Genomic DNA, 16,805 nt, shown 5'->3' with positions numbered 1-16,805 from the left:
ATTATGTGGTCTGCTATCACATTCCCTTCCTATGGCAACAGTAACTTTCTTAATGTTCACAAGGTACTTTATGATTAGTAGGAAACCTTTAGCAGACACAAAAGATGAAAGATGAAACTGCAGCGAGAGCATGGCAAACCTGAAAGATCTATTAGTGCATAAATCTAATAAAATAAAATTAAAAAAAGAACAAAACAAAAAACAAAAGAGATAGAGAGAACTAACAAGCTACAATAAAAGTTATGTCTTTAAAGCAGTAGATTATAACAGGGTGGGAAATGTTTAATATGTGTCCTCCTGAAAACAGTTACTGTCTTTCACGTTAAAAAAAAACCAGCTGGTTTATTTTCACAGCATCTAGATTTATGGTAAAAAGCCATAGAAATATAATATTATTATTCCTTTCCCACCCTGGCAGAGAATAAACATGAATTCAGAAGCACAGTAGAGTGAAAACAAAGAAGAGAAAAGAGAAAAGGCAGCAGAGAAAGACAGAAAAGGTGAATACAGAGCTACAGAAGTGTTTATTGAGCATGCTACAGAGGTAAGCAGAGTACACATAAAATGAAATTAAACGACCGTCAAACCTCCCAACTTTGTTAGAAAATTAATTTTTAATTGTGCCGCTTCCAAACTATACTGAATTTTACATTTCTAAAGATGTAAAAACCCAACTAATAGAAAATATACATGACCATTTTGTCTACATAGATAACAGAATCTATGAATCTTGAAACTAAGTACATCAATTTCAAAAAGTATTGGTCATTTAAACAGAATTAACAATTCAGATTGACAAGAATTGTTCAAATTAATTTGACCTGTAGATTCTGAGCCATGTTTATAGTAAAGTCAGATCTATTCCTAAATACAAAATAGTTTGAAGATTTATTAAAACTGAATATTACAATGCAAGGTAAATTAAGACTAAAGGCACATAAACTTTGGTCCCACCTGGTTGTCAGTTTTAGAAAACTGCCACAAAATTAATCTTCCTGCAAATTTTCGCAGTACACTTTCTTTATCTTTGAAAAATACATGCACCAGTTCCTGAACTAGCTAGACCAGTCTGCACATGCTCAGAAATCCACAACCATATTCCAAATCTTAATTACAAACTAAAGATGGCAATATATATTTAAATGCACATAAGTCATGTCAACTTCAAAAACATCTACGAAAAATATTCAGCCACAAACAAGACATTACTTAGTGCTGACATTTATATGATACGTCCCACAAGAGTGTGTACAAAAAGGTTAAGATTCCACAACGCTTTCCACATAGGGCTCAAACTTACAGAAATCACTTTTGTTGTCTTAAGAAATTAATACTCTGCATCCTTGTTAATTTTAACTAATGCCTACATTCATAACTGAATCTAGACCAGAATCATGAGATACAGAAGGCCAATGTACCTTAAAGGAAGAAAGCCTAAGGCAGTAGAAATAAAATAAAATAAAATGCTGTGTTTTATTTTTTCAATGTTATGTATCTCATTTGATTAAATAGAAAGAAATGTGATAAGCCAATAATCAAAAATAAGTTCCAAGCAGGAGAAACAAAAACTTAACCTTTTTACACACCCCTGCCTAAACATATTTTAATTCCCATGAAACAATGTGCCCTAGACAACCAATTCTTTTTCTAGTAAATGCATTCTAGCAATACTAGTTTTCCTTTTTAAGGCACGTATGTCAACTAAGTTGGAAAAAAAAACCGTGGGATTTAACTGAAATCTTTTCAACAGACAATAAAATGGATTCCCTATACAACAGATGAAAAAAAAAAGCAGTTAATACCTCTGCCTTTTAACATATGCATTTCATTTTATTATAACCAAGGAATGATAACAGCATGAAAAAAACCCAAAAGTCAAACTCTGGTCCCCACTTTTCTGAACAGTCAACAGGTGATGACACTGACAATGTGATTCACCCTATATCTTTCTTTTTTAAATTGTTGATTTGGAGAAAGAAACTCTCAGATGATGATTTTCTCCAAGATTATAATTATGAAGATCAATCAGTGCTTGGATAGCCTCTTCCACTGTTGCCATTTGAAGAAGCGCCATCTTGTGATCTCTTCTGAAACAAAATTACCAAGTTAAAAATGTGGCAAATATTAGCAAACAAATACTTTATTAGGTATGTGAATGTGGGGGAAGGAAGACTACAGAGACAAATTTTAAATATGAATCTCTTTAAGGAGAAATAGAAACTACCTAGAATAAACATGTTTCTATTTTATATATATATTATATATTTGTGTGTATTGATTTAAAAGTTTAAGAAACAAGGAAGCTTGCTTACTGAAAAAATTTAAATGCTTTCACAGTGCCCCCAGTGTTAGCAAAAAGTGTACGAAGATCTTCTTCTGCTACTGATGGACTAGAAAAAACAGAGAGAAAAATAAGAAGAGTTAAGAATTTCTACTTTACGGCATAAATGTACATGCCCTTCACATTTTCCTACTGAAATACTTACGGAATATTGGAAAGGTGAAGAGTGGCTGATGGAGGAAATATATTCTGAAAATTTTTAGAGCCAGGCTTCTTAAAGCGATGTAATGGGGAATTACCAAAATCTTTAGTTAGGCCTTGGTCATCAAGTCCCTCTCGAGGTAGTTGTACAGTCTGATGCTTGGAGAGAGTAACCCGAATAATCTTCCCATACATTTTTTGTCCATTCAGATGATTCATTGCTAAGGAAAGAAGGCACATTAAAAAAAATACCTAAATTAATATATTAAAAAAATTAAGCCCATAACAAAGCTAAAATTTAATAAAAATCCAAAAATTTACCTCATTTTTTTAGGTCATTGTAAACCATAATAATTAATACAATGATCTATCAAAAACTCTGTGATTCAAAAGAATGTAACGAAATCTGAGATAAATTAGGGATTCATTTTGGGGATAGCATTTTTTCTGACATAATTAGAATATCCAAGCAGAATAATGAAGTGAAGTTAAAATACAGCTATCTTTATAAAGGTTTCCATTTCTTCTTCAACAGACGTGAAATGGACAAATTATTTTTTAAAAAATTAACTACTTCTCAAATCTTTTATGTCCTTCATACTCTGGACTCTTAAAATAGTAGTTGTATTTCCTGATCTGTCACATACTTGGGACTATATTATAGTCCTAAATTAAACAGTTTAAAACAGAATTAGATATTGATATAAAAGTAAGAGAATAAGGATACAATAGGAAGAATACTAGATCATCAATCAGAAGTCTTAGAGGTCTAACCTTGTCTTTATTCCTGAGTCTTGTCACTTTGGGCAAGTTATAAATAGAATCCCAGTTTTCAGATTTGATGAAATCTTGAACTCTTGAAAATTATGGCAAGAAGAGTGATGCCATGAGCTACCAAATCAGAAAGGCTTTGGAGATAATGTCCAGAGACAAGACTACACGTCTGCTCAGAGTTCAAAAAGGTTTGCAATTCCAGCTGACCATCATGTGATGACCCCCCCCATCACAACTCACAAGGACATTCAATAAACAAAGTGTCTAGAGGGACTTGCAATCTAGATGGATAAAATGAGTTCTTACACAAAGAAATTATGGTTCCTTGAAATAAGCTAATCAGCAAAGATAAATACTATATTTTCAGTATTATGGGAGAGAAAGATATGACAGTGGACTCTTCTCTTAAGGGAAGTATAAAATCTTAATTTAAGAGTTTACGAACTAGTTTGAATAAATTTTCTTGCCTATTATGCAAGGTTGTTGTTAAGATCAAATGAAGCTATAAGTGAACTTGCTTTGGGAAGGTAATCATGTCACAGAAATATAAAGTAGTATTTCCTGAAAACACAAGGACAACTACTCTCTCTGGTAATATTTATCTATTATGATTTGCAAAAAAGAAATATGCCTTTTCTTCCCATTTTAAAGGTTTATAGTATCTATGTAACATTTTTAGATTTTTAACTTGTGCCCAGATATAAAAGTTCTCCCTTTCAGGTGTAGAACATGCCACAATAACTTGTGTTAGATTAAACTGCATCCTGAAATTCTATAATGCCTTCTATATGAGAGTATAGATAATTTTCAATTATTCATAGAAATGAGGATATCCTGTTATTAAAAAGTCTTCTAAACTATGAAATATTCAATATTTTAAATGAATAGTTTTATTTATTCTAATTTTTCATAGAGTCAAATAAAAGTATAAATTTGTGTTTTCAGGAAAAGTATAGATAAAAAAGAAAGTGGCAAAAGTAATGGGCTTGGATGCTTCCATGGTCTCTTCCATATGGCAAGATAAAGTAAGGAAGAACATTAATATGTTCAGTTGATCCCCTAAGATAAACTTAAGTTTAATCCCCTAAGATAAAAGTTCACAGCAGACACAGTTGGGCTGTTATCTATATCACAGAGAAAATATCCAAATTAAAAAGATCACATATTTTTGTATAATTTGAGTACAGTTTTATTTTAAAATACTGGATTTACAAACTTGAGAAAGAACATTGTAAGAGTTGAATTTTAGAAAGAAAGTTAAGGAAAGGAGGATACCTCTTCAGAATGTAGCAGCTAAACTGGGGATGGAAAAGTAAAATCAAGGGTATCAGAGAGCTCTAATAACAAAGGAAATAGCAAGGGAAAAAACCTAAAAACAGCAGGGAAATTGAACACATACACATAAAATGACTGCTCAATCTTATTCATTTGTTGATTACTATTAGTTTAAGTTTTTCTTCCTTCTATTTCCGCTGCACACTTCTAGTACAAATATGTTCAATGAAAAGAACAGAGGCAGCATAAAGATAAAAGTTAAGGAGTCTAGATAATAAGAAACTGAATAATCATATCCACCCCCCAAAAAAATCAAGAACAGGCTGTACATTTAAAGATTTCAAAAACAAGCATAATTTTTTAAAAGAATTTTATATAACTTGTTTAAGGACAACCATGTAAAGTAAAATATTTCTGGAAAACATAGTCTATGTTTATTAAACATAATTCAGTGATTTAAGATATACAAGTTGGTAGAGTTGGGGTCTTTCCAAATAATATAGTCAAGTTTTGCTTTTTTGTAAAGAGATACTAACTTTATAAAGAAAAGTTGAAAACTTTTTTGCAAATAGTTCACCAAAATATTTAAAGTAAACTTTAAAAAAAAATAAAAGTAACAAATAACTGGCTGTAATGGTAATACAACCTTTGTGGTACCTTTCAGCACCCAAATAATGTGACATTTGGGAAAAGCACAACAACTGCTTTTGAATAACTTTTGTTCAATTTTTTAAACTGTTAAAATTAGTGTCTCCTAATAACATTTTTTCTTGATACACAAAGTAGCTTAAAAAAATCTGATCTATATATTTTGTGGTTTCTAAAATATACATTATTCTAATTATGATCTATAAAGTGCTTTTTTTTTAAGACAGTGCCTAACAACATAGCAGGCACTTAATAAATGCTTGTTCCTTTCACTTCTCCCCTAAATATATTATTCCTTCCTTCACTTTTCTCATCGACACTCATTGAATCCATGATGTTAAAGTAGCAAAAAAAAAAGTATCTTCCTTCAAGAAATCTTTTGGAGGGGGCAGCTAGGTGGTGCAGTGGATAGAACACTGGCCCTGGAGTCAGGAGTACCTGAGTTAAAATCCAGTCTCAGACACTTAATAATTAATTACCTGTGTGGCCTTAGGCAAGTCACTTAACCCCACTGCCTTGCAAAAAAAAAAAATAAGTATTTTTTTTTGATTCTTCTATGAACACACATTCCCATTAAAGTCAAGGAAAATGGGAACAGAAAGCACTATCAAAAATATTGTAGGCAGCACAGTGGTCTCTGAAAGGCAACAGGAACAATGCCTACTGTCTCATTCTTCTCCCCTGCCAAAGTCTTGGAGATAAAAGAGTATTTTCAAAGATATTTTCATAAGAATTCTTTTAAATTATGATTACATAAACTCTCCATAGCTTCAATGAGGATGATAAATAGACTTTAGGGAAATTCCAAATTCTTTTTCATCCCACAGAAGACTTAATCATTCATTCAAACTGGGTAATTTAAGTTATGAGGAAGAGAGAGAAAACTGAGGTTAGGAACTTCATAGTACATAGTTTGTTATATTGTGTGTAATAAAAGAAATACTCATTTCAAGTAATAGGAATTAAGATGAACTTACTATTTCAAATGAATAAGAAACTCCATGTGAGCAAACTCCTGGAGATCGATCTCTTGACTTTTTCTAGTTTACTCAGGGCCACATAACTTATACATGTCAGAAGCAGAACTTTGAACCCTGGTGTTTTTAGCTGTTAGGTCAGTTCCATGTACAATATACAATATTTTCTCATATTTCAAATAATATAACATTAGAAATTTTCATTATTATGAATTCTCCAAATGTAAAATGGTGATTCAGTAAAATACAGTGTTTCCAAAGTCTTAATGCAGTTTCAAACAGTTACAAAAGCTTAAAACTGCAATAATGCTATTAGGATACCTGTATACTCATACTAAATCAATCATCATGTGCAAAACAAACTAGAGCAAACAAACGCTAGTTCCAAAAGCCAAGGCCAATCACATTGAGACCAAGGGAAAATATCAAAGGGATGGAAGAGTATTTCTATCCTGATTTTGAAAACCAACGTTCTTCCTTCTTATAAAGCTTTTTTCCTATGTTTTCTAAACTGCAAAATTTCAAATTTTGACTCTTGGAGACCAATAAAAAAACATATCTGCAAAGCACGAAGCCCAGTGCCTTACACATTCTTGATCAATACTTGTTCCCTTCCCCCTTCCCATCTGGTGTACACATATCTGAATAAGCATATTCTTTATTACATACCTGATATACAGAATTATCCAGTTTCTTCTTGAAAAGTCTTGGGAAAGGAAAACTCACACTCTCCCAAGGCAGCCCATTGTACATTTTAAAGTCTGTTATTAAATTTTTCCCTATCATCATGCCTAAATTTATTTCTTTGCAACTTCCATTTCTCCTAGTTGGTTCTTTAGAGGCAAGCAGAAAAAAAGCCTAATATTTCTTTGAAGACAGTTGTCATTCCCCCACCCTTTCTCCCCTCTTCCCAGGTTTCTGTGTCTGAGGAAGATACAAGAAGAAGGGTGATAGTTCAAGGCTTCTTTTCTTCTGAATTAGATACCTGACTGTGAGGCAACAGAGAGAAATTAGATGGGAGAAAGAGAAATTAAATCTAAAGAGCAGCTTATTGTTGGCATGAAAATAATGAAGAGAGTACCTAAAGAGGAAGCAAAACAAGAATGGGAGGGTTTAGCTTCTGTAGATGGAAAGGAAAAATAAGAACCAGCTGAGTCTGCATCTATATTGATGCCATGATGATCCTTCAGAAGAGAATAAGTTAGGGTAAGGTTAAATTACTAAAAAAAAAAAAAACCCCAAAAAAACCACCAATCTTAAACATAAGATGTTGAGACATCATGATGGGGGTTGCCACAGCAATCACCTTTTAAAAAAATATTGAAACTGAAATTATAAACAAAAATTACACTGGAAAATCAAATATAAAGACTGTACATCAACCAAAGAAAGTGTTATTGGAAATGATTGAACATCTCTTTCATCTTGGACAAAAAATTCATCTGTGAAATAATTATAGTAGTCAATGAAAAATAAGTACAAATATTTACATTAAGCACAACTATTTGGTCTTTGAGGTACAAGGTTGGTAACGCTACATTTTATTTTTTTTTTCAGAAATTAAGATTACAAACAGAATAACTTTAAAAAGGAATTAGTTTTAATTTAAAATTCAGTAATTTAAAGTTTTAATTTATAATCTGAGTAACTGAAGATTTAGAGCACAAACATGTAATCTAGTCTTACCAAGTTGTGATTGGTTTCCATCAGCCATCTGTATAAGTGCACTGTCTTTCTTATTGTATAAAATCTTCACACGTTGCACATCCCCATATACACCTTTTCGAAGTCAGAGAGGTAATCCAAAAATGAAATTAATTTTAAGGGCAACTCAACTAAGCAGTATATTTCTGACATATCAATGAAACATTCAGACATCAACAAGATCACTCATTCAAACTTAACATTCATACCAATGAGTAAAGAAGATCAAGATTTTGAACAGTGAATTTTGAAAAGAATAAATTTTTGATAAACCCTCAAAGCTATGTGAATGATATTAAATTAAAGACCATGCAAAATAAATTAGCATGCATTAAAACAAATTTTGTGTCTATGGAGAGTTTTTAAACAGCAAAAGAAAAATAGCAAAAGATTTACTATTCAACTTTAAGCCAAAGTGCTAGCTACAAATAAGAATTAAGGTGAAACAAAAAAAATCAAATCAATAATAAAAGTATAGTGCTAACAATAACATACCGAAGAGGGTAAACAGACTTTGGGGCGTAACCATCTTTAGAAGGAGAGAAGAGCAAGCAGCGTAAGACAAGAAGAGAGAAGAGTCGAGGAAGAGCGGAGATGAACAGATCATCCATAACGAAGGGTGGTTCCCGCAGAATGGTGAGGTGGTCATGGATCATGGTTCAAGGCGGTTAATTGGGGCAAGTTGGTCCGAGGAACATTTGTTCAAGCACAGAAGCATGAACATAGGGAATGGAGACAGGGAATGAAGACAAGGACAAGGAAAATAAAGGATAAGACAGGGAAGGGAATGGGCATTTGGGAAAAGACAAGGAAAGGGAAGGTGAACACATAGGGAGAAGGATGAAATGGGGAAGGGAAACAGCAATGCAGAAGAAAAATAAGGAATTGGGGAACAAAAAAAATAAAATATAGGTCAGTACATAGGAAATGCAGGAATTTGGTCAGAAAATGGTTGGTTTATGTACTGTACAAGAAAAACTGAGTAAAATGTAGTCACCCAAGACAAATATGGGTAAAGTACATCCATATCAAAGAGTAAATTACAGCATTTCATCTCAACATGGGGAGAGGGAGGAGAAAGCATGCAATAGGGATTTAAAACTTTGAACTTCAACTGCATAAGCATGGCTGGTTATGAAATGCAGGCAAAAGTTTTTTGTTTATTTAAATAAAAGGCACTCTGATTCAAACATTTTAGCATGCAAAACTGGATGGAAAAGTATCAAATTATAAAATAAGTTTAATGTTCACAGTAACAGAGGCCAATTGAAATGAAACATATTCAAACCAGACATCATAAATTGATACATCAAGCTTCCCACATTTCATACCAGCTTTCACAGCAATCAAAATAAAATATACGAGACATAAAATGTAGAACTAAAGGAAAAACCGCTTAGATTTCAGATTTAACAAGAAAGAAAAATACTAAAGGTGAAGAGCTTTTTTCAAAGAAGGCAATGACTAAAAACTGCAAAGAAAAAATTACTAAGAAAGACTGGAAGAGTGCCTCGTCAAGATCTTTGGGAGAACCTTCAAAGAAAAATGTATTAGAGTAGTTCACATAAAATAAAGATTTTAAAAATGCAATGACATGTAAGCATGAAATGAATAAGCAAATTATCAGAAAAGACGAGCAAAACTGTTTTAGAGTTAAATTTGCAAATTAGATCACATTTGCCTTTAAAAACAATGTAAAATAAAAAAGCCAAACTATAGCATGTAACCATATTTTTCTTAGGGAAAAATAGGTAGCTACATATAAAGAAATATATAAATGAATGTCTAAGAAAATAAAGTATTTTCTTAAATACTTTAATTTTATTCAGAAGTAGACAAATAGAAAATACTTTGACTAACACATATATAAGGAAAAATGTAAAAAAAATGATAAACTTTCACAGATGAAATGGGAGTTTTAAGAATGAAAGCTAGGAAATGGTTTCACTAACCTCTTCATTTAAATTGCTAACCAACAGGACTGTGTTGCCACCAGCTGAGACTCCAGGCATACCCACTCGGCCAGCAGCAGCTGCAGCAGCTGCTGCAGCAGCATTTGGAATAGCCAAAGGACTCAGAGCTCCTGGAACAGCTGCAACAGGAAGCCCTAATTTTAAAATAAAGCGTATTTTACGAAACACACACAAGTCTTTTACAAAAATCTACTTAAGCATGATGGCTGCATAGCTTACAGCTGACCACACCAAACAGTGTGTGGTATTTTCTCATGCTTAAATGAAACCGACTGGGGATAAATGAAGAAGCTTCTGTTTATGCAGGTTCAAGCATGTACCTAAATTTTCTGGTAAAAAAGTTAAGTACAACCTTTTTAATTCACAAGAAATCCACTTTGTTCACAAAAGAAAATCATAACTGAATATTTTCTATTTCTAAGAATATAATGAAAAAATTCATTTTTTTTATTTTAGTCACATCAAGAAATCATAATTAAGAAATAGCTTTATTATTATACTAGTTCTTACTGTTAACAGTAGTGGCAACTTTCTTCTTGTCCTTGTCATATTTCTCTCATATTCAAACTTGGAATAATGAAGTTAATTATAGTTTAGGAAACAAATATAGTCTTTTCATTTTGTAGATCAATACAAATCACCTTTGATATCATATTTTTAATTCATCAAAATGACCTGAAGCAAATCTTATGAAGATCACTTTGTGCCTTGTTAATTCCACAATGAAGTCAAAGAGCTAAAATGAATAAAATTCTATTAAACATAACACCATCTCACTATTATGTGCAAGGCACAGTGCTGAGTATTTTGATTTTTTTCTTACTCTTTTCTAATTAATTTTGCTACTTCATCCTCACCGATTTGCTTAATCGCCACTCATTGTCCTTTATTCGTTCTTAAATTTTTTCTGCTCATTAAGTAGTTTTATGCACATAACAATCCTCTATTTTGAAATTCCTTTGTCTTAACAACTTTTCATTTTCAAAATAATTCAGAACTCTTTCAATTCTACATATTAACTATCTCAAATTCAGTTTCTCAAGTTAATTTAACAATCTATATGGAAGGGAGGAATGTGTATCTTTCTTATACAAAGACAGAAATGACATAGCATAGAGGAGTTGGCATATTTCATTCATTCATTCTTTGCCTGTAACCTCTTTGGGCATGCCATTTAAGACATGCTACTTTTACTTTAGATTATTTGATTTTCTAATATTTTCAGGTAGTTCTGACATTCTCACTTCATGGAAATTATAACTGGTTGTTTAGTGCAGTTATAGGAGTACTAAAGGTTTTTCTCTACTCTCATTTTTTTCTTAATTTCTCTGCTGTTGCTGATTTAGTAAAACACTATCTCTTAGACAGAAACCTCTCCTTTTTTGATATCATTCTTCAATGCTTCTTTTAGACAGTTTCGTATGAATGGTCAAAACATTTCATTTAAGTTTCAGGGATTTCAATATTGCTATAAAATTCTAGACTTACTTACTAATGTCAAAAAAAATTTCTAATTTCCTTGTCATCTTGCTCCTCTATATTCCAGCAAAGGTGATACTTATAGGTATATTAAATGCCTACATGATTTATGGCACTCAGTAAATAGTTAACATCAGCATGACTCCAAAACATTTAAAGTATGTGTTAATCCAGAAACAGCATTGGAAAGAATGCAGAAAAGGAACTGGTCCAAACCCCCAACTCAGCTACTTTGTGGTATAATCCTGGGCAAGTCATTTTATCCCTTGAACATGAATTTTGTCACCTGTAAACAGAGTAGAATGAGTTCTATCACCTCTATTATCCATCCTGTTTTAACTCTGTGGTCTTATATGAAGGAAGAACTTCAGGACAACATGGCAATTTAATCGTGAAAAGAAAGGCATATTTTTGAGAAGTTCAAGTACCCTTACAAAAAAAAGGGCTATAAACTTTTTACCTTTTGTTTCCATTTTAATTTATTAATTCAGCATAAAATGTTAGAAATCCAAAGTCACCTACATATCAAAATTTAAAACCAAAATTGATCATGCATAATTTGCACAAGATACCAAAGAATAGAACCATAGATTTTAGGCTTGATGAAATCTAAAGAGCCAAAAAGTTGAGCTCCTTTTTAGAAATAAGGAAACTGAGGTACAGAGAAATAAAGACAACTGCCACTTGTCAGCAATTAGTATTGGAGACAATATAGAGCCTGGGTTTTCTTGACTGCAAGTTCACTGTCACACTATTTCTCAAATTAATAAAAATGTCAAAAAGTTTTGTGGAAATGTTTGTTCAATGTTAAACATCCTTCAATGCTTCCATTATGCAATAGATTTATGATTTCATCTATGTAGATATTAGTACAGATTACAAATCTTCCTTGTCTCATCCTTTGTGAATGTGCACACATCTTATGTATGATACAAAAAAAAATCTTTCATTTATAAATTTTTTCTGCCTTTAACATATTAGCATTGATTTGTAATCTATATATAAAAATAATAAGGCAATTTAGACATATATATAAAAGCATATCTAATACAGCACTAATATATATTTACAATTTTAGAAAAAAATTTCTTCTAGAAACATCAATTTTCCAATATAGCAATGTATATTTTACATGATAAAATATAACAATCTAATGAAGAAAGAAAAGCAAGAAAAGGAACTTCAAAAATAATAGAAAATTTGTTCTGGCTATATTTAGGAGCTTAAAAAATATTTGTTGAATTGGAAAGATAAAACTGCTGTTAAAATTCAATATTCTTTCTAAAATCTTAGCTAATTTATGACATCAAATATAGAATGAAGTTCAGAACTTGTAAAACAAACAACCCACGTAAATATTTTAATATATAGAAAAGATGTAAATTTAAAATAGTAGTTAGGAACTGTATTCCAGAAAATTCATGCGTATTTTTGGAAAATGCCATTGACTATATTTGCATTTCTATAAATGATTCATTGAGCTATAGTAGAAATAAAACCACAACTTTTCTACTAGTTAAAAAAATGGAGTAATAAACATTTAATATTTATCTGTAGAATAGATATTCTACATCAGAGGATAGCTGAGGCTGGCAGTTACCAGTCTGCTTATCAAAGCATGACATATCAGGTCATCTAGTCTAGCACATCAGCCTTTGACTGCTGCTTTCACTATCTACAATATCTCCAATTATTCTTCCTTATTTCCCATCACCATTCTGGGACAATCTGTTCAAATGTGTCCAGATTGTCTAGAATTCTTCCCCAACTGTTTCTCCTTAGGCATCAGGGGCAGAATTTAAATGATAAGAGTGAGCCGCTGTACCAATACACATACATATACTACTCCTCTTCAAATAAAATGAACAGGCAATGAATGATAACTTAAAAAGTTTGCTAAAATATTAGAGATGTGTAAACGATTTAGAGAATTGTTAAAAAGAACCTAGAAGCCAGCAAAGTTTTCTTTATGCCTGATCTAAAAATCTCTTCAATATAAAAGCTTATATAGTATTTCAATATCACAAAAACCTTTCTATTCCATTCGAAATCACTATTCTCAACTTCAATGATCACCCTTCTAACAGATTATTTATGTTTTTTACATATAATTTTGATTACAAAACAGAATCTTACATTGTAAGGAAGATTATGACTTGATTTTATTTTCCTATTACTGGGAATTCAGGGTATACACAGGCTATACACAGGTATACACTTGGCTAATACAATCAGAATAGCTGGATGGAAGAAGATGGCTGATTGCTTCATTCATCTATTTTAGAGGCACAGAGATAGGTAACAGGAAGAAAGGTGAATTCCAGACTCTTCTACTGTCCAGAGATGACATCAATCAATAAGCATTTATTAAGCACCCTCATGTACCAGGCACTATGCTAAGTACTTGGAGTGGGGGTGGGGGGCAGTGAGAGAGATACAAAAGGAGGCAAAAGATAGTCCCTGCTCTCAAGGAGGACCCAATCTAATGTGGGAGAAAACATGTAAGCAAACATAGACAAGTGAGCTATATACAGGAAAACTAGGGAAATAACTATTAAAAAGAAGGTGCTAGAATTAAATGGGGTCAGGAAAGACTTATTGTAAAGCCTGATATTTGAGTTACAAGAAGTTATTTAGGAAGAGGTAAGGGAAAGCATTCCAGGATTGGAATAGCTAGAGAAAAGGCCCAGAGGTGAGACAGCAGAACAGCACAAAGGTCAGTGTCATTCAACTAAAAAGTATATGATGTAGATAAGGAAGACTGAAAAAGGCAACAAAAGAGGTGAAAACGGGGCATTTTGTATCTGATCCTGGAGATGAAAGAGTTACTATAAAGGGGAAGAGAAGGGAAGGAAAGGACAACATGGCTGAATCTTGGCTTTAGGAAAAGCACTTTAGTAGCTGAATGGAGGCTGGATTGCAGAGGGGAGTGACTTGAGGTGCGCTGAGCTGCCAGCAGACCACTGAAATTGTCCTGGCATAAATGGATGAGTGGTGGCAGAGGTGAGGAGAGAAGGGGGAGGTAGTCAAGAGATACTGCTTGCAAAGGTAAAATCAAAAGGCCTTGTCAATAGATTGGACATGTAGTGGTGGGGTATGAGAGGTTGCAAGTCTTAGGGACTCATAATACCAATAAAGAACAAAAGAAAATCTGTCACGGGTAAACTACAAGGCAGAGAAATTGCGTACAGATTGAAGGACTAGATTCTTTTATGTTGGAAGCATCTTAACTTTTGGCATGTTTTACAGTATATGTCTAAAGTGAGTAAAATTGTAATGGACAAGTGATTCACTATTTAATCCCAAGAGAGACATCCAAGAATTTGGATACTAGAGAAATTTACTTTGAATTTAGCTACTTTGTAAGAGAAGGCTTTAAATTAGTGGCACTTTTGGTAAACCTGTTCTTTAAAATTTCAGCATTGTGACTCATTTTCCAAATACATGGTGCTAACCTGTTCACATTGGATCTTAAAGTACCTAAGTTCACGCTAAGCAATTCTGAAACCATATCAATTCTTTTTTCAAAGATAAGACAGTTATTCCTTATTTAGATGACTCTTGATCCAAAGGGTTTCCTGGTCAAATACAGTGGTTAACATCAGAATGTGAACATCAACCTCTAGACATCCATTTTCAAGTTCTGGACAATGTGAAACATTATCTAGATCTGTACACTTTGGAGGATCCACACTTTAAACACAACGATGCCTCAGATCATCTCTATTCTTCATGTCCTCTTCAGTGATGCTCTAGGGCATCTTTGGCAGGAAACTAAGAACAGTCAGGGAAGAAGGGCTGATGAGGAACACTATATTCAAGGAGATTTTTTTTGTTTCAGATTTGGTTTTAGGGATTGGAAGAATGATGCTGTCTTTACAAAAACAAAGAAATTAAGAGTAATACAGAAAAGACATTCAAAAATCAAGAGATAAAGTATATGATGTAGATAAAGAAGACTGAAAAAGGCAACAAAAGAGGTGAAAACGGGGCATTTTGTATCTGATCCTGGAGATGAAAGAGTTATTATAAAGGGGAAGGGAAGGGAAGGAAAGGACAACATGGCTGAATCTTGGCTTTAGGAAAAGCACTTTAGTAGCTGAATGGAGGCTGGATTGCAGAGGGGAGTGACTTGAGGTGGGCTCAACATATAAACATACAAGTACAAAAGCTGGTGGTGCATGTTATGTTTTCATTCTGAAGCTTTATTTTTTTCTACCTATACAGCACAGGTTTGTCAGTCCCTTGCTCCCAAATAACCCAAAGATAAAACACATTTGACACTGAAAACCTGTCATATAACATGGTTCTAGTCTATCTTTCTAGGCCTATTGCACATTGTTCTTCACAGATAATATTCAAGCTAAATCAGTACTTTCTATTCTTCATACGTGACATTACATCTCCTCACATGCTTTGCACAGGGAACTCCCTATATGTTAAATGGGCTCCATCCTTACTTCTGTTCCTTGAATTCTAGCTACTTTTAAGGCTCAGTTAAAGTGCCATCTCTTATATGATATCTATCTTGACTAACACCTCACCCAAGATGCTTATGCCCCTCTTCCAGAAATTACTTAAAAGTCATTTTGTATACTAATTTGGGTTTACTTATCCATATTCAAGCTCTTTCCCCTACATATATTTCTTGAGGACAGGCCCCGTTTCATTTTTATCTTAGTAGTTCCAATGCCAAGCAAACTTTTTGCCATACAGTGAATACATAAAAAATACTTTAAGGGAATACATACAACCACTGAACAAGAAACTAGCACAAATTACTTTTCACTAATAGTTGTGGCTGTTTAATTGAAGATTATTTGCCCTTCAAGTTATAATTTTTAAATCTTAGCAATTTCTCCAATAAAATTTTAGTGGCTCTTATCCTGTTTATACTATTTATACTGTATGGTCTTATGAGATGGGACAAATCATTTGTCCAACCAATTAATTGTTGGAATTGAGTGATCTCATAAATAAAATAGTTTGAATAAGCATATGCTATCATAACCATTAGAACATTAAATTCAAAGAACAACTCAAAATACTTGAGAAAGAAATGAAAAATATTAATACTGTTACTGATCCTACAATATAGTAAAATAAGTCTATGAAATAATATCACTTTTGTTATTTAGTCATTTTTTTCCATCTTATTTGACGCTCATGACTCCATTTAGGGTTTCCTTGGCAAAGTGAATTGACATTTCATTTGATAGCTCATTTTACAGATGAAGAACTGAGGCAAACACATTTAAATAAACAGTTTTAAATAACAAGATTTGAACTCATGAAAATGAGACTACCTGATTCCTCTATTCACTATGCTACTTAGCTACTTGTAATATCACTAAAGAAGATTTATTGTTATCACAGGTGATCAAAACATTTTTAAAGTATGCACTGAAGGGAAGCTAATAGAGTAATAACCAACTGAAGGATGGAAGATAAACAAACCTTTTAGTTTCTCTAGAATATACTGTCCATTAAGAA

At 32.6% G+C, this 16,805-nt stretch overlaps 1 protein-coding gene across 7 annotated transcripts in view; it reads right to left on the bottom strand.

Moving 5' to 3' along the window:
- Nucleotides 1-16,805, bottom strand: part of PTBP2 (polypyrimidine tract binding protein 2) — a 119,357-nt gene continuing 102,552 nt past the window's right edge. The window contains exons 8-13 of one of the 7 annotated variants that reach the window (XM_074188233.1): nucleotides 9,813-9,967; nucleotides 8,356-8,389; nucleotides 7,843-7,935; nucleotides 2,487-2,703; nucleotides 2,313-2,390; nucleotides 1-2,087 (exon numbers count right to left, since the gene is read on the bottom strand). In XM_074188233.1, the coding sequence (XP_074044334.1) occupies nucleotides 1,955-2,087; nucleotides 2,313-2,390; nucleotides 2,487-2,703; nucleotides 7,843-7,935; nucleotides 8,356-8,389; nucleotides 9,813-9,967 (710 nt within the window). In that variant the 3' untranslated portion in view covers nucleotides 1-1,954. The remainder of the gene's footprint in view (nucleotides 2,088-2,312; nucleotides 2,391-2,486; nucleotides 2,704-7,842; nucleotides 7,936-8,355; nucleotides 8,390-9,812; nucleotides 9,968-16,805) is intronic. The other 6 variants (XM_074188234.1, XM_074188229.1, XM_074188230.1 and 3 more) reach the window with 6 other exon arrangements.

This window comes from Macrotis lagotis, chromosome 5 (assembly GCF_037893015.1).
Source record: "Macrotis lagotis isolate mMagLag1 chromosome 5, bilby.v1.9.chrom.fasta, whole genome shotgun sequence".
Taxonomy (NCBI): domain Eukaryota; kingdom Metazoa; phylum Chordata; class Mammalia; order Peramelemorphia; family Peramelidae; genus Macrotis; species Macrotis lagotis.
This window is presented reverse-complemented; position numbering and strand designations above follow the sequence as displayed.